At 35.5% G+C, this 27,301-nt stretch overlaps 1 protein-coding gene across 6 annotated transcripts in view; it reads right to left on the bottom strand.

Annotated features, from left to right (window-relative positions):
• The window catches only part of WRNexo (WRN exonuclease), a 291,251-nt gene extending 273,093 nt beyond the window's left edge, over positions 1-18,158 (bottom strand). For 4 of the 6 annotated variants that reach the window (XR_014130422.1, XR_014130421.1, XM_081749027.1 and 1 more), the window contains exon 1: positions 17,687-17,910. Coding sequence is in view for 3 of the 6 variants with exons in the window: in XM_081749027.1 (XP_081605153.1) it covers positions 17,687-17,773 (87 nt within the window). In the remaining 3 variants the exon portion in view is untranslated. The other 2 variants (XM_081749028.1, XM_081749026.1) reach the window with 2 other exon arrangements.
• Positions 18,159-27,301: the final 9,143 nt, after the last annotated feature.

The raw sequence follows: 27,301 nt of genomic DNA, 5'->3' as shown, positions 1-27,301 counted from the left end.
AAAAACTATATGATCTTGATGCTGGATTCAGACTTGAGGTTTCGTGGCGTGCCTGTAATATATAGCAAATCAATATATAGAAGTCATTACATATGCTGGCATGAAAAGGTAAGAAATATGGCGTTTGAAGCAAATAACTGACAATGTACAGGGCCAAATGAACACATTCTCACACCCAAGATTATACTTCAGCCCCTTCACCTTCCATCAAACAAAATATATTCGTAGTTCTTTTGTTGTTGTAAAGGCGAACCTGTCCTTTGCCCTGTCGCTTTGTAAAGTATAGCGATCTTTATTCTTTGGACAATGGGCTATCTGCGCACCATATTTCGATTGTATTCAGCCAGTAGTTACGGAGAAATAAAATAGAACATATAAGGCAAGCCGAGCCGAGCCTATCGCCGGCCGAGCTCGGCCATCACATGTAGTGATCTTTATTCCTTAGATGATTGGGTATTTTCGCATCAAGTTTGGTTTAAATTTAGCTGATAGTTACCGAGGAATAAAGTACTACATATGCACACACATAATTACAGTATTTTTTTTCTACATCTGGAGTAAAAGTACAACATCCGGTCAGCTTACGCCGGGAACTAAAAAGAAAAGTCCTAACATCAGGATCACAAATAGAACATACTATATGTAAGCGGAATCCACTTTCAACATCGCAATATTAATGGGGGGGGGGGCTTGAGCCGGGTGTTCCTCCCTGACTACGCCACTGTCAGACATGACCTACAGCTTAAGGGGATGTCTTCCCATCATCAGAGGCTTCAGAATCTTCATAAGATAACATGTAAAATTTAATTCATAAATATCTTAGAAAATACTGCATTTAGGAACTGGTAATTTTGTTGCCAAAGAGTAATACAATTCAGATGACTGTCACAATTTTGCACCTAATTACTTGGATTAATTGTAATGCATTCTTCCGTATTGAGTTACTGCAGGTAAAGAGTCAAAAGACCACTTGCAAATCTCATGAATTACTATGGATGACATTCTTTGAAGAACAAATGCTGAGGAGGGATGTATTATGACAATTTGAAAAGTGAAACCCGTGTCTACCCCTCCAGTTTCATAATCATTTATGCCTTGAGCAGTCTCCCTTTCCACTCCCACCTCCCACTTCCCACTGATTTCCCACAACTTTACGACACAACTATCTGAATGTGCTTTTTCGGCGTAAGTTGGTATGACTCACGTGTCAACAAAATACTTCGTAGAACAAAGATAATGATCTTTGAAACCTCAGTATGGAATGTCTTTCCAATTGCTTTTCTACATCTTTTGTTGGTTGAAACGGATGGATTCTCCTTCGAAGCAGTAGCTTTAATCTCTTCCACTCACAAATGTAAACCAAAAAAAGTCTAAATGTTTCTTATATATTTGCCTATTTCTTTTGTTTTCTGGAAGGATAGATTTCTTTTCATTTTATAATATTTATAACAAAAACGCACACAGTGCGTTGTTTCTGTGGTTAGAACGGATTAATTGTGTACAGGGATGACAAAAATCAAGTTTTCGTTGTAAGTTTTTTTTTTTTTTTGAATAACTAGAGTTTGGTTTATCAAAACTCCATTATATATTTACCTTATTCGCGTGTGTTAGTGTGTGACAAAAGTAAATAAATAAATAAAGTATTTCATGGATCATCACCAAATTTGGTAAAAATACAAAGAGTCAAGAATTAGGAAGTGAGTTTGTTATTAAAATAGTCTTCTCAAACCGAAAGTGGTTTAAAGAAACCATTTCCGGTTTGATCATTGATCATCATAGATCGAAAAACGTAATACGTATTAAGATCCGGGTTTCAGTTTCGTAAGAACATATTTAATCTCTATTATTAACTCTCTAATAAAACCGGAAGTGGTTCATTCAACTATAATTTCTCGTTTCAATAAATATTGGTCTACATAGAGCAAGAGCGGTAGATGAAAGCAGTTTTCTCCATTCGGATAGCTCTCAAGTGTCTCAAAAGTGCAGTGGCGTAGTCAGGGGGGCTCACCCGCCTCAAGCTCTCCCCATTAGTATTGTGATGGCCGAGCTTGGTCGGTGATAGGCTCGGCTCGGCTTGCCTTGTATGTTCTATTTTATTTCTCCGTAACTACTGGCCAAATATCATCGAAATTTGGTGTGCAGATAGCCCATTATCCAAAGAATAAACATCTCTATACTTGGTGGCCGACTCGGCAAAGGACGGGCTCGGTTCGGCTCTGTTTGTATGTTGTACTTTATTTCTCGGTAACTATTGGTCAGATTTAAATTAAATTTGGTTTCCAAGTATCGCTTAAGGAATAAAGATCATTATATATTATGTCTGGGCTCGGTCGCCGACAGTCTCGACTCGACTTGTCTTGTACGTTGTATCTTCTTTTTCAGTAACTACTGGCCGAAATATTTTAAACAAAGACGCAAGTGGAATGCAGGACAAAAATATCCTTCTCTCCTCTTGCCTTATGTTTTCTTACTTGCTTGACAGAAGTTATATTATTTTGCTTGGTGAATTCTTTTCCTTCAACCTTCAGAAAATCATGCTTTTGCAAAGCTCTGCTTTCTTTTAAGCCCCAAACAGATACATGATGGCAAAAAATTTCGGAATGTGTTGCTATTTTCACTGCTCGCTTCTCATTTTAGATAGTGTATATTTACAACAAAGGGGGAAAGTGCACCTTTGCAGTCCCTAAATCCGGCCCTGTATATATATATATATATATATATATATATATATATATATACTAGCAGCGTTCACCCCGCTTCGCTGCGGTCACCCCGGAACGCAATAAACTTTGTTACTTAGATAATTTTTACTTTTTCGCTTTCAAGTGATATGATAAAAACCATAGAAGATTGCAGTAAATGTTAACATTATATCGCCTGTCATTTATGTTAACCCGCCCCGCTTCGCTGCGGTCACCCCGGAACGCAATAAACGTTGTGTTACTTAGATAATTTTTACTTTTTCGCTTTCAAGTGATATGATAAAAACCATAGTAGATTGCAGTAAATGTTAACATTATATCGCCTGTCATTTATGTTAACCCGCCGAGTGACACGGTCATGCGGGTTGCATATAAATACGTTTATTTTTACCTATGATGAACTAACAAAGGATTTGTACGTTATGGACACTTGAATGGTCAATTATCTCAAGACACTGCTAATTAAAAATTAAAGTGATATGATAAAAACCATCTAGGGTCCAAATCCTAATAACCCCCCAAAAATGAAAGAAATTGGTTCAGCCGTATTAGCGTGATGAGGGAACAAAGGATTTGTGCGTTCTCTTTTATATATAAGATATATATATATATATATATATATATATATATATATATATAGATAGATAGATAGATAGATAGATAGATAGATAGATAGATCGATAGATAGATACAGTGGCGGTTCCAGGATATGAACAAGGGAGGGGCTAAACCATAGCTTGCAGCTTTATCCAGTGTAAAGCAGAATTGAAGCCCATTTTAACCGGTGTATACCTGATCGTTAAGGGGGGACTATAGCTCCTATGGCCTTCCCTCGGATCCGCGCCTGTATACAAGGGCGCCGATTTCTCTGTAAAATGGGGGGCCTCATTTAGATGGAGAAGGCATATATGAGGATTTTAAAACAAATTGCATTCAAATTACTCCAAATATTATATATTCTTAAATACAATAAGGGGGCCCACATGTGCTCTGGGGGGGGGTCCCGGGTCCCCTTGGTCCCCCAGGATCGGCGCCCATGCCTTGAAACGGATGGATTCTTCTTCCAAGCAGTAGCTTTCACCTCTCTGCCACTCAAAACTATACAACGAAGAAAAGTCTAAATGTTTCTTATTTACCTATCTTTTGTTATCTGGAAGGATAGGTTTCATTTCATTTTATATTATTTATCATAGAAAACAGACAGTGCAACGTTTCTGTGGTTAGAATGGATTAATTGTATGCAGGGGTGGCAAAAACCAAGTTTTCCTTGTTTGGTTTTTGAATAACTAGAATTTGGTTTACCTACTCCTTTATATATTTACCATACCTGTGTGTGCACGTGTGTGAAAAAAAAGAAAGAAAAAGTAAAAGAAAAAACTAAAGAACTGCTTGATGGATCATCACCAAATTTGGTCAAAATATAGTCAAGAGTAAGGAATTTTATTTGTCATTAAAACCACCTACCCAAACCGGAAGTGATTTAAATAAACCATTTCTGGTTTGATCTTTGATCACCATAGATCAAAAACGGCAATATGTAGTGAGATCCGGTTTTCTGCTTCGTAAGAATATATTATTAACTCTATTATTAACTCTACTACAACCTACAATGGTTCAAATCAACTATAATTTCTGCTTTCAATAAATATTGATCTATATATAGCAAAAACGGTAAAAAAAAAAAAAATAGATGAAAACGGTTTCTTCCAATCGAGCAGCTCTCAAGCGTCTCAGGTGTACCTTTCATCTCTTCTTGTGATCTTCAATTGAAAGCTCGGTTTCAATAGTGATCTCCATAGAACAGGAATGAAGCGGGTTTTTGCTTTCTATTCAGCTTTCTAAAAATAACTACTATATTCTGTCTTCCAAAAGATGTGGAAATCAACTACTACCGATTTTAACTTTGATGGCTATAGAATAAAAACTGTAATAGATAAGAAGCGGTTTCTGCAATTTATTAGGCGTTCCAAGAATATATTTCGTCTCTAGTCTAATATCTCTACTAAAACCGGAAGTGGTAGAAATCTACTACAATTTACAGTTTCAATATTAATTATGAAAATATCGTACCACAGACACCAAACACTTCTGCGTGATGTACACGTGGCACTGCTACTTGTTTTTGAACCATTTTCTTTATCTTGTGGATAATCGTGGCCTCTATTTTTTAAATAATAAAATAAGTCAAACTCGAGGTCATATGTAAACTAGTTTTACAAATGATTTACCAGTAGAGCACAAATTATTTACTAGTCTGCCCATTCATTACTGTTCAAGATTGAATAAGCCAAACCGAGTAGCGTGTCTGAACAAAGGAGTGAGTTAGGGAAGCTAATACATAAGATTATTTGCATGAATAAAACCTACTTTAGATTTGTAATAAGGGATAAAAAATCTTAAACATCTGAGAGGTTATTTGGTTCACACAGTTACAGTTAAGAAATTGATAAGAGAATAAGATAGATTGGGCTAGAGCCTAAGTTGGGATAAAGCGGGAAGTATAAAACACATTTTTGTAATGAAAGTCTTGATTCTGAGCGAAAACAGCTAGTTGACCTTTGACCTCGAGTTGGACCGGTTTGCGGTCACTTCTTAAGATTGAGACCGAAATCAGTCGAATTAGCACCCTCAAGTTGCAGTTATTCATTTTTTTTTTAAAGAAGGGGCCATGGCTACAAAACTTTTAATTTATTTAGATTACATATGGATAGAAATAAGTATTTTCTAGCCCGTTCTTATGTAACAAGGGGGTTATGAAGGACGGGACCTACAGTTTAATGTGGGTTACAAACCATTACTTGGTTTGAATCGGAGAGAAATTGTCCTCTAGCTGGGCTCAAACCTGGGACCCCTGCCTGATTACAAAAGTGACAATTCTACAGACTCATCCACGGAGAACACCTGATAAAGATATATTGTACTGATATTGCATGTACTGTACTTGTGAATATTTTAAGAATCGCTTTACAAGAAGAGAAAAAAAAAACTGCACAAGTTAAATCAGTACAAAGTACAGAAGATATATACTTTATTCCTCCAAGTTAGTTCACAGAGTCAAAAATTTAGCGACCTAATTTAATTTGCATATAAATATAAGAAGTGAATAAAGATATGAATCAATTGAGTTCACTCTGGTTCTGAACCATTTATATTATTTTATTGGTTTAAAGCAATTGTTTGTTTAACATACACATACAAATTCTATGAACTTCAATAGGAAAATAATTTTGGATCTTTGGATAATTTTAGCACCAGTCGAGCTAACACTCGACTCGACTCGAAACTCGAGTCAAGTTTAGAGTCGAGTCAAAGGTAATTTTCTCGAGTGGAGTTCCGAGCCGAGTCACTGTTTTTGACGTCGAGTTTCGAGTGAGTCGAGTTTGTTAAATGGCTCGCTCATTCAGTCGTTTTAACTCGTTTTGAAATAATGGTCTGATTAGACTGGAAAGCGAAAACCATGAGAAATGTAAGCAGCAGTGTGAAATATTTTTAGTGTTGCTCACGACAAGGAACACTACTCGCATCTCGTCTCGTCTCGATAACGAGACGACAATATTTTTTTATTTTTTATAACGAGACAGCCTCAAGTGTCATGAGCATCAATATAAGTATATACTGTAGCTCTTACTATCAAAGCTGAGATCTGCACGTTCGAATTTTTGAACTCAAGCAGAAGCCCAACCCGAGTGGTGATGTCAATCGGCTCGGCACTCGATTCAACTGAGCGAACAACTCGAGCCGGCTTGGATCAGATGAGCCATCGGCTCGGCCCAATTGAGCCAATGGCTTGAGCCATCTCGGTTTAGACGAGCCGTCGGCTGGCACAGTTGAGCTTTTGGCCCGAGCTTGCTCGGTTGGGATGAGCTACCGACTCGGCTCAGATGATTCACCAACTCAGCTGAGATGAGCCATCGGCTCGAGCCAGCTCCGTTGAAACGAGTTCATCGCCTCGGTTCGACTCGGCTCAACTGAGCCGATTGCTCGAGTTGGCTCGGTTGGGTGAGCTATTGGCTTGGCTCACATCTCGGTTCGGCTCGATAGTGAATGAGCTATGAACCAAGCCGCTCGAGTCACTGACAACCCTAGACCCGAGTCGAGCAGTTTTGAACATGTTTGACCGGCGCCCTATAACTTTTAACAATTTTTGGCTCGAGCCTGAATACTTTCTTCTCCGGAACTCAAACCCAGATCCTCGTGAACAATGTCCTTGCCTCCTGAAGACTTCTCGGTGACCGAGATCGGAAGTCAACTAGTTTTTAGTATACAGGTACACCCCGCCTACTTTCTTGGTTATACATGATGTTATAATAATAATAATAATAATAATAATAATAATAATAATAATAATAATAATAATAATAATAATATAAGTAGTAGTAGTATCATTGACCTATTATCTATGTTGGATACTTAAAAATAGTAATTGAAACTACACACGACTCGACTCGAGTCGAAACTCGACCTGAATTCGAGTCGAGTTGGAGGAAATTTTTCGAGCCGAGCTCAAAAATGTCTGCTTCGAGTCGAGTCGAGTTTCAAAGAAAACTCACTCGTATCCATCCCTACAGCGGAATAGATATAAAGTTCGTGACCCGAGGTCTCGCTATGTATGTTCACAGGGTGTTCGAAAACGACATCAAATTACTTAAGGAATTTAATCCTTACACGAGAACATAAAGTGAAAGTTACGGGTCACCGTACTAAAAACATTCTCGCTTAAATTTCTTAGGTTAAATCATATTATGTTGCTGTCAAATACAATAAAACTTTAAGGTGTTTTCGGAAAACTCCAAAATATTGCTCGAGTTGTTGCTTTCTTGTACCGTTACGACCAATTTTCTGTGGACAATATATCTGAAATAACGCAACTGTGCACCAAGGTTGGTCTATAGGCTTTTTCATGTTTTCGTCCGAGGATTCACATCCCGAAGTTATTTCCTGACACCATGTGTATATATTATATTTGCTTATTTTCGAGTAACAAGATCTAGAAATGTTCGAGGCCCTAGTTCCACTTATATTTATTACCATAATGAAAACTTTAAAAAATCGTTCACGTAGTCTAAATTATAGTGACATTACTATGTCCGTTCTTCATTAGTTTGGTTGGTTTGGTGGGTTTAGAGTTTATTGTCCCTTTCTGTACCGATGTTATAAGAGACGTGAGCCTTCAGTGGAATCCGAGTCCTTAGTGATCTGTTGATATTTCAAGGCTCTTCCGCCGGGTATCGAACCCGAGATCTGTGACCCAAAGTTGCGCGAGCTAGCCACTAGACAGACGAACGGGAAAGGTTATTGTATTTTTTCTTTTTTTTAGAATGTTACCTATGTATGTTTATTCACGGGAAAGTTGGTTCATCGGGTTCAATCCATCGTTTCAATCTGTTAAATTTAGCTTGAAGTAAAGTTGATTTTTTTTATTACATCCAGAAAAATATGTGTTGAATAGCTAATGTTGCCAGAAAGTAAAAGTAACTACCTGTCACGAATTTCAAATCCCAGTTACTAGAGGGAATTCTGTAGTTTGTATCCATGCAAACGTCTCATACAAACTTAGTGCTGCAAAGGAAAGCTCTAACCCCATCTCTCATGTCATCTCCATAGCAACGATTTCAGAAGAAACCATAGGAGATATTAACCGTGTGTTGAATAAGGCGGGCACTTCACCGAAGAAAAGAGAAATAAAAACATTCCAAAGAAATTGAAATGTCTTTAAAATGAGATGACATGAGTATGGCCGTTAGACTAGGAAAGAAAGAAAGGAAAAGAAAGAAGAAGAAAAGAAGAAAAAGAAAAGAGAAGAGAGAAACAGTATCTAACCTGTCCACATAAAAGAATAACCCTGAGAGAAAACATTAAAAAAAGTAACTCTGCAATTTAAATTATTTCACTATTTCCCTTTTTTTTTAACCAGTCACCGTTTCAACGATTACTCCATCTTCTTCTGTGCGATACAGCACTGAATATATGTATATATCTAGATCATATTTAGAGGAGTAATAAGGTGATATTACTTCATAATTTCGATTGATACTGTTTTCAGTGCATGCCTAAATTGGGTATTGATTTTACTCTCATATATATATATATGTATATATTCATTCACTATTGAAATATTCTTTATAACCAAATCGGAGTAAATCCACACCATCACATCAACCTAAAATACTTAAATACACAAATAAATTAAAATCTTACTAAACTACCATTAGTTGCTAGGATGCATTGGTCTACAAATTATAGAAAATAAAGAAACATTTTTCCAGCTGGAAGTTTTATTTACATTTAATAATTTGACATATTCAAATAAAAAAAAAAATATTAAACTCCGAAATAAACACATTAATATTTTCCAAATGGAAATACCTCCGTCCACAACGGAAGTAAACAGGGAAATGGTTTTAGCAGTATTTCACATAAAATTTGCAGTATCAAATGATTTTCAAAACAGTTAGTGGTTAAACAAAAAAAAAATCTTTTATGGCTTTACGAGACAAAGAAAGTTTTATGAAATTTTTTAAATAACATTGAGTAAACTTGCATAAAAAAAAATAGCACAAAATTTCTGAACTTTAATTCTCAGGGAAGTGTTCCATCGCATTAAATATGTTGAAGTTTTCCATATTCTTCCAAAGTTATTGCAGAACAATGTATATATCTTTAGGTCAACTATTTGCAAAGAAGATGGTGTATTTATGAATAAAATTTAGTAAATCACAGTTCCTGTAAATTATTAATTCCTTGCCACTACTTGTTTCACTGTAATTTGGGCATACTTAAATTCAAGGTGATTCATAATCTATATATCTTCTTAGTACATTATTCCTGTCTATCCAAATTAATATAGTAATTTATTTCCGAACTTTATTTTGATTCCGGCATATTGGGATGTCTGCGTTAACCTGTCACTATTTGCACTTCTAGAATAAATTGGATGTGATTTCGCACTATGGCAACTCCAAATGAATAACTAGGGAAACACTGTTCTATAAAGATGAACGCACTAAATTGACGTAAATTAAACTTTCAATTTGGGTGTTGGAGTTTTCTTTTGGAATGGAATGATTATTACGGATTCTTCACTGATTACGAAAATTTTCATAGCTCCTGAAGGTACTCTCGCCCGTACAGAGAAATCATATACAAAAATATTGACTTTACATGGCAACATCGAATATAAATGTTAATATTTTAATTTTCCCTCAATTGATTTCGAATAGAGGTTAAAATTTTGTAACAATGATAATTCCAGAAAATGTCGTCAGTATACCCATCGATGATTAAGTGAGACGGCGCAGAAAATTGAGATTGAGGTGCAAACAAGCAATTTACAAAAAAAAATCCTTATTTAATTAAATAGAAGTCTTAAACATAGGTATTACGATATGAAAACAAAATTTCTAATAATTACATTCAACAACAGCTGTACAGTCTCGGTCTAGTGAAAGGGTATATTGAGTTAGTTACAAAATATTATAGTAAGAGCTGGTAAATTCGCAATAACAGAAGCTTGTATATCTATACAACAGTATTCTCGTATGGACGATAAATATTAAAATTTAAAAATAATACATAAAATAAAAAAAATACTTCCACAAATATCCAACCCAAGGTTGTTTTTTTTTTAATCAATAAACAGCTTTTCTTACTCATCCAGGTATATTTACAAAATAAAAAAAAAATCATGTTAATTGCGTACGCAGGTGATTAATATTCCTCCTTATTGGTGATTAGCTAGGCCTAGCTGATGTTAAGGATACTATTTTGCTATAACTGGCAGAAATATAATCTGTGGAACCACTATGAATATCGGATTTCAGGTATATTTAATGGAGACTAATTTCTCAGCAATATGGAAACGACTTCCAAGATCATGAACCCATTTCGGAACCAAAATCCCAGAACTTCAGTTATAAGTCCCCTTAAATGAAATATATATTGGTAACATGTCTGTTAGAGATGTCTCTATTATAAATATTAAAAAAAAAGTACTTATATCAAGGAATATACAAATGGCAAAAAAAAAAAAAATCTAGTTCGAGGAAAGAGAGAAGAAAGAAAAAAAAAATCAAAGAGCGAACATCGAATGCCTCCAAGCCGATAAAATATCAAGTAACATTAAAATTTATCCTTTCCCCATTCCAAATAACGCTAGCTTCTTAGATTTTGAATAATCGACGTCTTGGAGTCATCGTTGATCAGAGATACAAGGAAAAGAACCGAAGTAGCAAATGAAAAACCGAACAATTTTTAGGTCGTCGAAGATGATAAAACTTGCAACCATTTGTTGACTTAAACCGAAACAATTTAACATAAACCCCAAAACGTACGGTCCTCACAATACAGACCGATTTACTATCCTGAAACCCGCTAGAAGTCTGTGACCAAGCAGAGATACGAAGGAGGACTACCGTTAGAAAGTTCCCCCTTAGTACCTGCGCCCTAGTTATTCCGTCTCCGCTAGACGACCTTCAGAATTAGAATTTACAATAAAACCGCTAGACGACCTTCAGAATTAGAATTTACAATAAAATTTCTATATAACAAACAATCTTCGTTACCACCAAAAGTCGGTTAAAAGCAAAGAAGACAATAGAAAGGAAAATTTTCCAAAAAAAAAAAAAAAAAAAAAAAATCCCGTTCAATAAAAATGTAAGTAAATTAGTAATATAATCAAAAGATGAACTAAGTAAATATATTCTTTTTCTCTAAATCATCATTATCAATTCTTCATCCCGACATTTGACATTAGATTAGCATTATTGTCAAAACAGTCAGAATGTCAGCCGGCTTCAATAAGAGATAAATTACATGTCCGGAGGAAAGCTTGGAAAATAAATCGGATAGTTATAGTACAAGTCCATCGGTGATGTAAAATAATGTTAAACTGTCCCACTGTGAGCTCACACACATGTCCCCCACATCACGACATCGCTCTGCCCCGAAGGAACCATGACAAATGCCATGAAGTATACAAGATGAAAACTTCTTCTCACATGAAAACAAAGTAGGAAGAAAGTACTTAATGCTTATATTTAAAAAAACTAGGAACAAAAAAAAAAAAACTGGAAAATACCGAAAAATAAAAAAAAATCTATAGGATGTGTTAACCTGTATTACTTTTTCCTTACCGAATCTTCCTCGTTATTGGAAATATTTTAAAATATAGTATAATAACATTACTAAATAATATGCGGACGTATTATGAAGTTTCGCAAGATATCAAATCGAAATTATTACACTATTCCCCTTCACTTACACACCGAATTGCAACTAAATTCCACTCAACCCAATCTTATGAATTAGCTTTCCCGAAATTATAATATTCGACGATAGGTCTGGGAGACTCCGATCGCATTCACTTGATCTAGTGGCCTCTCATATGTATATTCATTACTGGGCTTATATTTTTATATGTTGGGTTCCTATTATATTCTTAATATTCATAATCACAAATCAACATATCTATATTCTCAAGTACTAGTCAATACTACGGAACACCAACCAATTCACAAAATAGCCCATAGGCTCGATAATCCTATACTATAATATGCTTTTTTAAATATATATGCCACTATTTGTATTGTAATAAAGGTTATCATATGTACACAATACCACCGGGGTATTGCATACATATAATAAAAAAAAATATATATAAATACTCCACGAAAACTCCCGTTCCATTTATCTAAACTAATATTATGTATCATTCCTACTACTTTCAGCTCTTCACCTCTTACCATACTACTTCGAAAATAGTTAATTAAATTTCAGGCTTACCTTCCAATAAACAAAGCATTACAGATTTATTGCGAAAGCTAACCGATGCGCACACTATTCGGTAAAATATTCTGCTATTTCTATCAATAACTTCTGTTGAATATTCTTGTATTTACTATCTATTAATTTTCTCTGTATATCAAGAATCAGCTTTGAATACGACGCTGCTAGCGCCACATCTACAACTACGAACGGATCCTAAACTATGCAAGCACAACGAAGCGATTTAATTACTGCAATAGTTAACTATTGAAAGTTAAAATTTACGTAATAACAAATAAAATTTTTAATGACACGTTAAGCACTCTCGAATACCACTTTGGCCAACGAAAATGAATATTCAATATACACACAATGACTCGTTATCAAAATTTTCAAACACCTGGATTCCCTCACTAAATTACAGTGGTTCACATCCCTTCGCTATCACTAAATTATCCATGATGCAGTCTATCACCATCCCCACGAGACAAAGAAACATCGCACAGCGAAGAAACACGCATGGGAACTCACAGTACGAACCAGACTAAATATCTATATACGGAAGTTCGAATTCAGAGTGGTTACTAACACGAGAATAACCCGGCACTAAAATTTTAATACAGAAGTGACCATGTCAACGGGCTAATCATATATAAACAAAATAAATATGAGTCCATTATAATCACTAGTGTGTATCCCAACCAAAGCAATAATAAATATACACTACCAACTTATACACACATAAAAATATTATTAACCAAATAATTATTAATCTAAGATGGATGGTGGGATTAAAAATTCTTGCTATTGTAAAAAAAAATATTATATGACGAAGCCATCTTTTAATTGTTTTGAGTAAATGACAAACATGCGAAAATGGGGAGAGAGAGAGAGTGTAGGTTAAGGTCCTACTATTTCATAATGTTCTGATGTTAAGGAAACAACAACACAAAACTCACCTAGGAACTGAAGGTTCCTAAGGAGGAAATGAAAACTTAGCCAGCTACATTACACCCTTTTTGGCACTCAACACCCTCTTTAGCCCCGCATGGCTACGTGTTCAATTTTCACATAAGCAATACGTCGTACCATTTTGAACTTGAGTCACATAAAAAAAAATAATAATAATAATAATGTTTGCTTTCAGTTTTACATAAATCAAACGTGAGCGAGAGGAAAGGTAAACCAGAAGACTTTTATAGTTCAACAATTAGACATACTCAATAATTTCCAAATATGGCTGTCCTTATTTACTTAATGAAGTCTGAGTATTAGATCGCAAAACACTATTTCTGTCTATCTGTGAAATTTGATTATTCGAACATATTTGTTGTACTTACAGTTTCTTCACTTCCACACCGAATTGCGAATAAATTTTATGCCGGAAACTTTTAAACTAAAAGAAAATTTTGATAACCAAAAAGGGCTTGATATTTCCACCACGGTATATGAAGAAAAGACGCTTCTACATCTCTTCCTCCCAGCTTCTATAAATCTGGAAGCTAAAATCTGACCAATGACATTTCTTCTATCCACCTGTGGCAGATGTTACGAAGGAAAAAAAATATCCGCTAGCATTTGCTAGTAATTATTTAACTTATATTTATTCAATAAATATAAAGGATTCTGTAAATAATATTCTGTACTATTATGGTCCCAAAAAAAAAAAGAAAATTCGATGCTACAGATCTTTTACGTTTAATTATTAACTGAAATTTCTGTTTTCTTGGTAAAGCGCTGATGCTTAAGAAAGCACAAAAAAATCTATATGAAAAAAAATAAAGGAAAGAGTGGGGGGTATGAAAAGATTTTTTTTTAATCTCCAATCACTGTAAGGATGTTACAAAGCTAAATTTCAACCATGATCTGTATCAAATTGTTGATCCTCCTCTTCAAAGTATATACTCTCCCCTATTTTCTACTGTTGAGACAGTGTTATTACAAAGAGTTGGAACGTACTAATATGAAATTAGTGGTTAGCAATAATTATCTAACTAGAGTTACTAGTAATGAAGAAATTGGCGTTCTCTACCTGATCTTTGCTTTCGCAGTATACATCATACAGCATGAAATCGCAAGAAGCAAATATTTCAAATTGTCTTGGAAGCAAATATTGTTTCTTTGTAACATTTACAGAAAATCTATCCGCTCTGCAGAAACGGAGGAAAGAAATGGGATGAGGGTGGCACCCCGCGGCGTTCTACCACACCCATTGAAAAAGGACTTCAGAGGGGGAGGGAAATACCTGCCTGTCAACAGGACATCTGTCCGCGAAGATCACATTGGAAAACACAACCTTCAATATATAGTCCATTACAATGTTACTTTTAAAAGTTCATTACTCTTGATCTACGTCATTAAGCGTGCAATTGAAACAATCATTTCATTTCTATTGCTTTTCTGTATACGTATGAAAAATTTTAAGTTGTTACGTACCATATTTCGTTAGATATTCATGAAATAAAGTTTACATGTTATCTTATGGGGACTGAGAAACCAGTGGCAAAAGGTATAACATCTCCTTAAAGATAACGTCCCGGCATTCACTTTGTGGAACAACGAAAAAAGCTAGTAAAACCGGTCAGGGTAGCAGGCCACATGCTTTGAACCCAGGATCTCCCTTTTGCGAAAGAAGAACGCTAGCCACTAGGCTATGCTCGCTAGACAATAATAATAATAATAATAATAATATAGTTTGATTCAATATAGTGAACAAATTGGGGATGTGCCTGGATTAAGAATCAGCAAACAACGGTGAAATATTCCAAAAATAATGCAGATTGATAGCCAATGACGTGGCCATGCATCACACAATTTCCTAGCTATTTTGTGGGCATTGTTTTAATAATAATAATAATATGATTTTCACAGGCTTGCGCCCACCATTCATGGAACAGTTCTAACATAAATTAATCCTACTCTTGTTGTGGACAGCTAAGAGCGCTATGAAAACAAAGCAAGATGAAGAATGAAAGAGATTGTCTATTTTCCCTCCCCTTTGCTACTTTTGTCTCACTCTGTGCTTCCCCCTGACCCTGCTATCCCCTTCCACCTGCCTTTTTCCTTGTATGTGACTGACTTCCTCCTATGATATTCACAGAAATCGATCTCTTTCTTTCTCCCTGTCTCTACTTCATATTTGCAATAACAACATACGAAAGTGAAATATTCATTCTGCTTCACCACCTGAAGAACGAAATTCAATGTGACCCTCTGAAGAACAATACAATAGATACCATGTCCGAGGAACTCTCCAAAGATCTGATAAGATCTGTAACTGATGAACACAATACCTTTACCAAACCTGTCTGGTCAACTGTGTTACTCATGTGGCAAATAGTATTTGTAACGAAATAGCTTCTGTTCCACACATTTTCGTTCCATTAGATACCCGCATAGGAAAGAATCTCATTCAGCTGGTACCAGTTGTTGATTTTCTCCCACCAAGCGTGAAAGGAATACCCGAAACAGATTTGTTCCTTCAATTAGTTACGGTACAATAACGTTACATGCTCGAATAACGTTACGGTGTCGTAACAAAAATTGGTGGTATACCTTGTACCTACCTACATTAAATAACCAATAATTTTGTTACAGAGAACTATTTTCGTTACGTTACAGTTACGTTAAGTTATCCACCCCTGGTTACAGCCCCGCAGGGCACGTCTTTTTTATTTTGTTGTTGTTTTTATTACCGCTAAATGGGAAGGGGTACCTGAGTTCTAGAACTTGATGTCATGTTGATTATGATACTTACCGTTACATTGACAACTTTCTCCACGTTTCTTTGCAGTTATTTAGTTACCGCCTTTTTTTCAATTTATTTTGATTTATTAAGCTATGACTTTTACTTACTTTTAATATTTTCCTGATTATCACCAGGCATGTTTACAAACCAAATGTTAATTACGGTTGAAGTATACGACAGCTACTTCCCGTTTGGGAAGGAGGGGAAACGTCATACTTTTAGGAATTATTCATTGATTATCTAGGATGTTAAAAGTAGGTAACACAGCGTGCATTATTGAAATTTGCCCTTGTACTTAAGGTGTTTTTCCAGGAATCTCTTTTTATAACATATGGGAAGAATAATGTGCCCTTGTACTTACTGTATGAGTATGTGTGGAGGGATTTGAAAACATATATCACATGTTCCGTGCACGTGTATACTGCTTACTGTTGCATTACCTACAAAAATAATTCTATTTGATGTACAAGCGGTAATACAACACATAACAAACGCAGATCTCGCTGTATTCACACTTCATGTTGGAGTGTGAACACAACATGATCTGGGTTTGTTGTGTCTTCCATTACCATTTGTACATGATATAGAATCACTTCTGTAGGTAGTGCAACAGTAAGAAGTATCCGCGTGCACGGGAGATGAGAAGTAGCTGTTGTAAACTATTACCTAATTACATTCTCATAATCCTACCATGAAGTAACCATGCGCCAAGAGTTCCCTTCATCTGCCTATTAGTTCCATATTTAGAAGAGCTTATATAAGAAAATAAACACAATTTTCGGCTTAAGTTTAGAGTTGCCCCTCCAGTCTGAAGGTGCCCTTGAACTTAGCAACACACAAAAAGCAGTGCTTAAAGTATTACAAATTATTACATTTTACTTAACTTCAGTACTCTGTGGGCTTCACAAAAATTTAAAAGATTTTCTTCATTATTTTTGCGCATCCGTTACACATGTTAGCCATATTCACCATATTTTACAACTACCATGCTGCTGAAACCTTCCGCGAATGCTTCCGCATCCGGCAAATAGTACTAACTTCCACATATCTTTTCTCGTAGTAAACATAATTCTCCTGCCAAACTTATATTCTTAAACATCAAATAAAAACTTCAAATTATCATTTCTTAGCTTATTTCTCCTGTAAATTTTCCTGATTTTTATAAAAAAGCGGAGGGGTAACTCTAAACTTAACCCCAATTTTCACCCTCGTTATACATTATCAACCACACAAACAAAAAAATTATTCATTTCTTCCCGGTAAACTTTCAAAATTTTGCTAGAAACGGATGACCAACTTTGGAACTTAACCCTTTCTTGGAATCAATCGGAGCTATGTGAATATAATAAGCAAATTTAGTTCTACTTAAAATATTACAGATACAGATTACGAATATGGCTAGATAGCATTAGAAAATAAACAGTAATATTGTAATTTTTGATGTATTGTTCTTGGTGGCGCTCTTCAAACTTACCTGTTTCTCGTAAAGTTTCGCCAACATGTGCCAAAGGTATGAGGATAATATTTTCACGAGATTTACTTTATATATAATCTTGACCATTTATATAAAAGAATTGGTTGATGTATTCTTAACCTACACATATTCTATATATAAATACTTCAATACTTAAGTAGGAATTGCTCATAATATAACACATGCAACTGAAACTGTAATTCTTCTTTAATAAATGCGCTAATTACTTGCCTGCAGAAGCCATTGTGGTAGTTTCCGGCTTCGACCTTCCGCTGCCATTTCACTATTCTGTTAGTTGTTAATATTACAAAAACACACTATTAGTGTAAAAATTCGTTAATTCTTGTATAAATGAATATAATTAACCTAAGCAGACGTACGATACTTATTCCTTTTGTTGAAAATTATTCTACTTTCAAATTACAGCGCTTTATGACAAAAGAAAACTACAAACAGTGTTGCCAATACGTATATTTCATTCATGAATGGTAAAAATTAGTAACATTGTACCATGCATGATTACTTTCAATTTCTTCTTCTTTTTCCTCAATGAACATAAAGTTTCGGAGCGTATAATTAAGTCATAAAAGCAAGAAAATATATTATAAGTAAATAGTGGAAAAGTATAGTATGAGAGTCACCTTCTGTTAGGTGCCAAAAACGTGAATTTTAAAAAAAAAGTTTTCAGCAGGTCGGTAGCCAGCCCAAAAATTTAGGGGGGTCCGGTAAAAGTTTGGGGGGGCGATCCAACTATATTATAGTTCATCACCATACCATAGTTCATTTGCAAGCCTATGATGAGTATTTTAAGATGCCAGGAAAAATTTAGAAAGGCGGCCTCCCCTATACACCCCGTGGATACGGGCCTGGTTACCAGTATCTTGGACAATACATATTGGCAATTTACAAAAGCAATTAAAAGATTTGATTAGTAGAGTGAAAGTAATGAGTAAAAGAAGAAGTCCATTTCTAAACAGAAAGTTCTTGTTACTTACCGTCTCATTAAGGAAACTACCCATCCATTGGGAAGATAGCTTAAATATTACCAAAATATTAAGGGACGTTTTTCGAATTATCGTACGGCATTTCAGTGCTAAGGAAATGCCGTCAGGTGAGTTTTGCACATGTCTCCTGGAATTGGGGACGTTATGTTTTGAAATGAACTTAGGAGAAAATCTACAAACTAATAGTTATGACAAGGTAAAGGAACGTGAAAAGTAAATATCATTTAGTATTAGTTCATATAGAGGCTATTATTGTAAGGAAAAGCTTCAAGGGCCCCTACTCGCTCTACGGCTATTGGCCTGTTCCAATTGTATCATGCTTTATTACGCTCTTTATTTTCGTAGCATAGGTAAAGATTGAGAGGAGATTCTTGCCACAAGAGTCCCCATTTGTCAGAACATAGAAGTTTATAGTACCGGCTCATAGCATGATCTTACATATTTTCTGAACCAAGGTCCAAATCAGCCTACGGGTCCTCCCCAAAGAGTGGACTGTCCACTGGAGGAAGACAAATATCGTTTAATTAAGGGATATAAAATTCCCATGACGATATAGCCACAAGTAAAATGTTCTACTATATATGTAGATGTTTAGGAACTAATATTCCCTTTTCTGCCTCTGATTTAGGGACTAATATTCTTCCCTTTTATCTCAACAGGCTGCAGTCCTGTCTAAGTAGTCATATAGAGAAAGACTGGGTAAAGACATGGCATTTACCTCAAAATCCATACAAAACGATATTTCTTCGACCATTCACTACGTAACATCAAGTAAAAAAAAGAAAGAAGTAAAAGGAGTCAAGTAGCTTTCTATCATTATGGATGAGACAACAGAGTAAAGGATCAGCAGCACTTTTTATTCGTTGGTGTGATGACAAACTTCATGTTCACTAAACGCATCTTAGCGTTCAGAGAGCATTATTCACAAAATCAGTGCATCACCTCGCTGATATTGTGAAGAAAAGTCTGGAATCACAATGCTCTGATAGAGCAAGCAATATGCAAGGAAAACATACAGTTTTTTCAAGATAGTAGGTGATATGTGTGCTAAAGAAGTTATCACTCCCAGGACCGGACCTAAACCGACTGGACCGATTCTTCAAATCGGGCGGCGCGCTAGAATATACTATATTCTCCGTTGTCAAGTACACAAAGAACACATTGCAATATACACTTTTCTTTAAAATTTTAAGGACTGTGCATTTGGAGAAAGGAGTTTTCCCAAGTAAACTGATCAAAACGTGTTTGAGATCATCAATTTAACAAAAACAGTTTGGTAATTTTGTCCATTGAACCTGAAATTAAATAATATTTATATATTCTCGTATTACACTCATATTGACAGGGGTAATGCCGAAAGCGTTATTTTCCGTTATTCATTTATGCTATTTCACTGTTGACACCAACAACGACCAAGGCGTTGCTCTTCTTTATTTGTTTATTATGCTTACTTATTTACAATCAAATGTGATACAGTTCACGAAGTTTATCCTCCTCATGCAGAGAGACGGTATTTCAGCTAATGCAGAATAAAGTTAACTCAGGAGCTTGTGGGGCAACGATCCTTCGATATCCTTAAAACATATGATTAATACCAAATAAATAGAATATATTTGCAAAAATAAAAATCAGAATTATACAGGGTGTCCGGAATCGGACTGACGGTTTTTAAAATTGTATAGTTTTAACCCTTTGGGGATCCTATGGTACAATTTTGTACCATACGCGTTTTTCATGGTACATTGCGTTATTTCTCTTCTATTTGAGCTTTTCCGTCCGGGTATTTTTTGTTTTCCAAGTCCAGAGGCCTTGTAGAAGACATTACGTATGGTTTCAGACCGTCCTGCGTCCAGACATAGGAGGTGATGACGTCATAAGTCAAAAATTTCTTTTCTCATTTTCTAAGCCTATGTTCAATATTTTTTGGCGGGCTTATTTTTCTACGTAGAAGATTGAAATTTTGCACAAACATTCAGTCCACCGAGTAGTATTTAATAGATTTTTTGTTCCGATGTCAGTGCTAAAACAGGGGGGGGGGAACCAGAAGGGAAAAGGGGTAGAAAAAAGGGATATTTTTACCCCAAAATCCCGTTTCTCGTCATTTTCCCGCCTCACTTACATGATGGGGACACACGAGTCATACCGTCTGAAAGGCAGTTCCATTCTGAAGAGAATGACGGTCGATTCATTGTCCTAGGGTAATTAGAGACGTCTCAGGGATTTTTTGAAAAATATACTTCTATATAGGGAAAAATGGGACATGGTGGGTATATTTTTTTTTTGGCGGGCTTACTTTTGCACCTAGAAGATTGAAATTGTGCACAAACATTCAGCCTACCTAGTAGCATTTATCAGATTTTTTTCAGATCTCTGCGTTAAAACAGGGGGGTCCAGAGGGGGAAAAACTGAAGAAAAGGATTTTTAGACCAAAAAATCCCGTTTTTCAGGATTTTCCCGCCTCACATACATGATGGAGACACGTGAGTCATACCGTCTGAAAGGCAGTTCCATTCTGAAGAGAATGACGGTCGAATTATTATTCTAGGGTAATTAGGGGCGTCTCAAATTTTTTTTCAAAATATACTTCTGTATAGGGTAACATGGAGAAATTTCTGATTTTTTTCTGGCGGGCTTATTTTTGCACCTAGAAGATTGAAATTGTGCACAAACATTCAGTCCACCGAGTAGTATTTAACAGATTTTCTTTCAGATTTCTGCGTTAAAACAGGGGGGTCCAGAGGGGCTAAAAGTTGAAAAAGGGAAATTTAGACCAAAAAATCCCTTTTTTCTGCAATTTCCCGCCTTAGATACATGATGGAGACATGTGAATGGTACCGCCTGAAAGGCAGTTCTATTCAGAAGAGAATATGGGCGACACATGACCCTAGGGTAATTAGGGATGTCTCAGGATTTTTTTCCCTGAGATCATAGTGTTTTGTGGTAATTTGGAGCATGGTGGGAAATTTTGATAAAATTTCTCCCTCCCTTACTATTCAAGATAGAAACTTGAAATTTGGCACACACATTCAGTATACCAAGTACTATTTATCAGATTTTTTTTTAGATGGCTACGTTGACACAGGGGAAGGTCCAGGGGGGCCAAAGTTCGAGAAAAAAAATTCCCTCCGAAACTTTCATTTTGTCATTTTTCCCGCTTCTGGTATATGGTATGAGCATGCAAGTGGTACCATTTGAAAGCCAGCTTTATTCTGAAGAGAATGAGGTATGAACCATGATCCTAGGACAAATAGTGACGATACAGTAGCTGCTTGACTGAAAGTCTAAAAAATAGCCCAAAAAGCCAGGATCCGGAAAGGGTTAATATGGTCAGAGATACAGAAGAAAAAAACATGCATTTTAAAGGAGAACTCAAAAAGTTTATTTGGTCTTTCTTACAAGACTTTCTAACTCAGTGTAACTCCACCTGAGCTCCATTTGTAACTTATAATATCTAGCCTGAACTCAATCTCTTTCGTATTCTGTAACATCTGAGGTGTTACTGAAGCAATCGCACTCTTAATGCGGTTCTTCAGTTCATCAAGGTTTACGCACCCTTTCACCAGAGTACACAAAGTCTTTCACATACCCCCCACAGGAAGAACTCCAGGGAGTAACGTGAGGAGAGCGTGAAGGCCACGTAATTGGCCCATCACGGCCTATCCAACGGCCAGGAAATTCAGTATCAAGGTACTCCCTCACTTGTAGGTTCCAAAGTGGCGGGACACCATTGAATTGGAATATCACTTGAGGTTACAAATGTTGCAACTGGGAAACAGCAAAGTATTGAAGCATGTCTAAGAACACATTTCCTGTTATGGTTTGCTCTATGAAAAAGAAGGGGACTATAACTGCATTATGTGTTACAGCACACCAAACATTCAATTTGGGACTGTAGAATGTTCTATGTACGCATACGGATTCTCAGATCCCCATATCCTAAGATTGTGTCTGTTAACACAGCCAGACAAGTGAAAAGTTGCCTCACCAGAGAAAAAAACGTTCAATAGGAAATTATGGTCATAATCAATCCTGTCCAGAATTTCAGTAGCAAATGCTGCTCTCTGTGGCTTACCGTTGACCTTAATTTCTTGCAACAATTGCGCCTTATACGCTCGCAAACGTAATCGTTTGTGTACCACATCGTGCGTGCACTGTTGATTTTGCAATTACCAATTGCCTGCTCGCTGCGCGAATTGACTTCCTCGGGCTGCGTGAAAAACACTCTCTTATTGCTTCCACATTTTCCGCTCACACACGCGCTTTACCACCGCTGTGTTGTTTCACTACACTCCCCGTTGATAAAAATTGATCTTTCCACGTCTGGATACTATTGCGTGATGGAGGATCCTTGTGGTAAACACGTCGATAGTTTCGTTGAACTTGAACAACACTTTTTGTCTCTGCAAACCACTACATGCATTGCGCCTTTTCGACTCCCAACGCCACTTCTAATTATCGGCAATACTAGCGCCGTCACCGGTAGTTGGTCAAGTATGAAAATTAACTGAACTAAACTTTTTGAGTTTTCCTTCAATATGAATGTTTTTTAATTCTGTACCTCCAACCATATTAAAACTATACACTTTTAAAAACCGTCAGTCCCATTCCGGACACAATGTATATAAGATGCTCCAATTGATACACAAAATCATTATTTGTTAATATCAAACTGTTATGGCTTGTATAAAAATACGTTACACTTCTAATCGAATGCTTTAACTTGTAATTGCACATCAATGACGAAACGATATTGTTCAGGGAATGAGGAGTGGATTCAACGATCAGGATTTCTTCACGTTTTCTTTCCTGTATTTCAGCTTATGTCAAAGACTAATAGCTGTTGCTTCGTCCAAACCATAATTGTCGCATGAACAAGTTGTTTCTTATCGTGTATGAAAACACTGAATCAAAATTTCAATATTTTTTTCTTTTCAGATCTGTTCGAAGTTTTTCTATCAACCATCTTTTTTTCTCTCTATAATTTTCACTTACAAAAAATATTTTTCTAGATGGATTCGAACCTATGATTTTATTAATTTCGTTTTCTCACCACCTTCCCCCCTGCACTACTATTGAGTAGGAACATGCAGCATATATCGCCTTCCACGTATACTACCTGAATTAAACAGGGTTGCCTTTTTTTACCTGTCCCAGGTATGCTAAGGGGATTAAACTATGATTACAGTGTTTTATGTATTTATTACGTTAAGTAACCAAGAGATTAACGTGAAATTAACCCGGATCTTTTGTTAAAAGGCGACATTTCATCATATAGTATGACGTATGTAATTGAATTCGTGAAAGAGTATGACGTATATAATTGAAGTAATGATAGTGTACCTAGCGCAATGAGTTTTTTCAATTGAAGTAACGAGATTGCAATTATTTTGGATTGATAACGCGTGGCAAATGGTGCCGCTGGCGCCATTACTGTCTGACCGCAGCGCGAGTTCCCTTTATACTTTTTCCGCCCGTCCACTTTGTATAGTGCCGACTGCCCGGCAGCCGCACTGTATTGAACGTTAGCTTTCCGCTGGCTCCATTTCCGTTGCGAGATTTTTAGCCCCGCCGCTTGGTAACCGTGGATGCTAAAGGTATTTTCGGCACACTTTGTATGTTTACCCGATACTTTAACTTAAGTAGGAAGACAAGTTACTTTTGATATCACCACTGATGCTTTTGACGAAGCACGCCGATGACACACGATCCGCACCGACCGTTTATGAACTGGTCTTATGAGCCCGGAGTTTTTTTTAAATCTTTAATTATTTCTAGAATGAACTTGATTTTCCCGAACAGCTTAGAATTATTTATTGTTACAATAACATTTTCATATATTATAATTATTTAGGAACAAATACTTGATTTAAAGATTATTTAAGTACGTGGAATTATAAATACTGGAAATTACAGTATAAAAATATTTGATATTTTACGGTACAGCGGTGACATTTATTGTAACTTTTAGTTTTTCCTTGCTGAAAGAAAATTAAAGACAATCCAGCTATGCATCTTTTGTGTGTTAATACTTTCGAAGATAAATTTCTCTTTGCGTATAAGGAGGTGGCGTCATCAGGTAGCAGAATTTTGTACTACAATGAGTCGGAGAACGAGACAAGATATATGACCTGTTTGAAATGAAGCATTAGCGATGGGTTTTGGCTCGATTGATGTGGAACATTTGATGTTATTGGAAAATTTGGAACTCAGCCTTGAAACCATGTGGAACATATTTATTTTTAAAATGTCATTTACCTCATACAGCTTGTTGAAATATTATTTTTGATGCTTGTGTCTATTCTGACGTACACAAGAACTATAAAATATTTTTGAAATGAGGACGGTTGACGAGTTATAAATGTAGACAATATCTGATTAATATCCACAACTGTTGAAATAAATACATGCTTTGATTTCTAATGCTATTTCTGAACCTCTATGGGACTATCTCCTATAGATGATATTATTTGAAGTGATGACACAATGACTGATATTATCTAAAAGAACCACTTTATGGCGACTCTTTTGATATTTTAAGATTTACTTATGTGAAGATATTTATGTCTGCAAGACGCCTCTAGATGTGTACCAATAGACGATTTGAAAAGGAATGGCCACTAAAGGTTACTTTGATGGAATGCTAGTTAAGGAAAGAAAGTGATATGTATACTGGCGTCGTTATTTACGGGGTTATTGCCATGTAATCAGTAAACGGTTTCCACAATTTCCTCTTTTAAGTGCAATCTTATTTTTGGAATAACATGCTAGCTAGAAATGAAATAAATAAATTGGTTAACTGAATGCTTAACCCAAAAACTAGGACAAGGCAGGAGACTGACCCCTCATTTATTATATCTGATGAAAATGCATGAGGAAATCAGATTTTATCTATTTTTTCTTTTAAAATAAGCATAATGGTAGAAAGCTGAAAGATATTTTGTAACTAATCATAGATAGGAGAAGGGAGGGTAGGTAAATGAACTTATGCTTTGACGGAATTGAGGGGGCTTTATAAATACATGACCGAACATAGCCGTTTTATTATATGTCTAGTACTGCGCTTGATATAGAGAAGTTTTATTGTGTGGTCGTATTATAATTTATTGGGTGTACTAGTTTGGATGCTTGATTTCTGCAGCTAGCTGTATTGACATCGAAGATTGTTTCAGCGCTTATGCAAAATTAAGGTAAGAAAACTTTAGCTAATTTTATACATAGAAAATATAGAATTAAATATTGCAAAGATTGATTAATTCATGAAATTGATATTTCGTTTTTAAACTTTGTTTTATTGAAAGAGATTTGTTTCATTATGTTGATTGTACTTAAATTTGAGTTTATATGCCTGTTCAGCACCGATTTTTTTTTAATGAAACGAACAAACTTTGAAGAATCAATGGAAAGCAGAGTTGAATACTGCTTTGTAGGAATAAAAGAATTAATTGCCGAAGGCGCATACGCTAAAAAGTTTAGCAGTAAAGAAGCTCTATTATTATTATTATTATTATTATTATTATTATTATTATTATTATTATTATTATTATTATTATTATTATTGAGTTGGAATTTTGCGCATCTTGAGCTTGATTTTAAACTTTGTTTTTGTATTTCATTATTATGCAGTACAGAATTAGAGTCAAAGTTGTAGGAAACATTATTTGTTGAAGTGATTTATCGGAGTTTAGTAGTGTGAAATGCGTATTTATTATGTTGATGTTTAAGGTTTTCTAACTAGGAATCAATTTGAGATTATATATAAAGAAAATCCTTCGTTTTGCGAAAAAAAGATTAATTGCAAGAATATTATCTTATTTGCTTGTTTTTCAGTGCCTTTTATCATCATTACGTTTGTTTTCCTTATTTTGTAATATGACCATTAAATTGTGATGTCAAGTCTAGTGAATTACATTTAGAATGTTTCCTTATAGTCATCGAATACTAAACTTTTTATTGTTGATTTCACATACCGATAGTATAAAGTATTGACTTTATATGAAATGGGGCATTGCCAGTGTTACAGCAATTGCTGCGTGACAGAAAAATTAAGTTTAAAGGGTTTGAATTCTAAAATTTTATGTGTATCCAGCGAGTTAATTTAATGGTAGCAGTAAAAAATAAAGAGTGTCCAGCTAGGGACAAGTCATGAGATGTAATTGTAGAATAATTTCCATTAACATCTAGATGCTTTACGTTGCATAATGAGAGGAGTCTACGCTTATTGACCGTACTGTTATTTTTTATATTAACCTTGTAATTGAATTTTATTTTCCCACTTAGATCTTTTGGATTATGACTCATCGAAAATGTACTTTTTCAATTTTACGGTTATTGAGTAAAATTACGTTTAAAGTCCAGGATAATACATAGAGTTCATTTAGAACTGTGGCTATATGAGACATAGCTTAGCGTTGTTTCCGCATTGGTGGGTCTCCCACAACTAGGGCGTGTACGGTAATTGATTAGTAAGGAACAAGTTTTATTATTACTTTTAACAGCTAGGCTATAGGAGACATGGAGCTATATTTTATTATATTCCTGAACCACAGGAAGTAACATGGGGGACCTCCACCGTGCTAAAACCGTATATGATACTCCGAGAAAACCTTAATAC

Source organism: Thermobia domestica, chromosome 2, assembly GCF_964235325.1.
Source record: "Thermobia domestica chromosome 2, izTheDome1.hap1.1, whole genome shotgun sequence".
NCBI classification, from domain to species: Eukaryota; Metazoa; Arthropoda; class Insecta; order Zygentoma; family Lepismatidae; genus Thermobia; species Thermobia domestica.
Note: the sequence above shows the minus strand (reverse complement) of the source record. Positions and strands in the feature narration are given on the sequence as shown.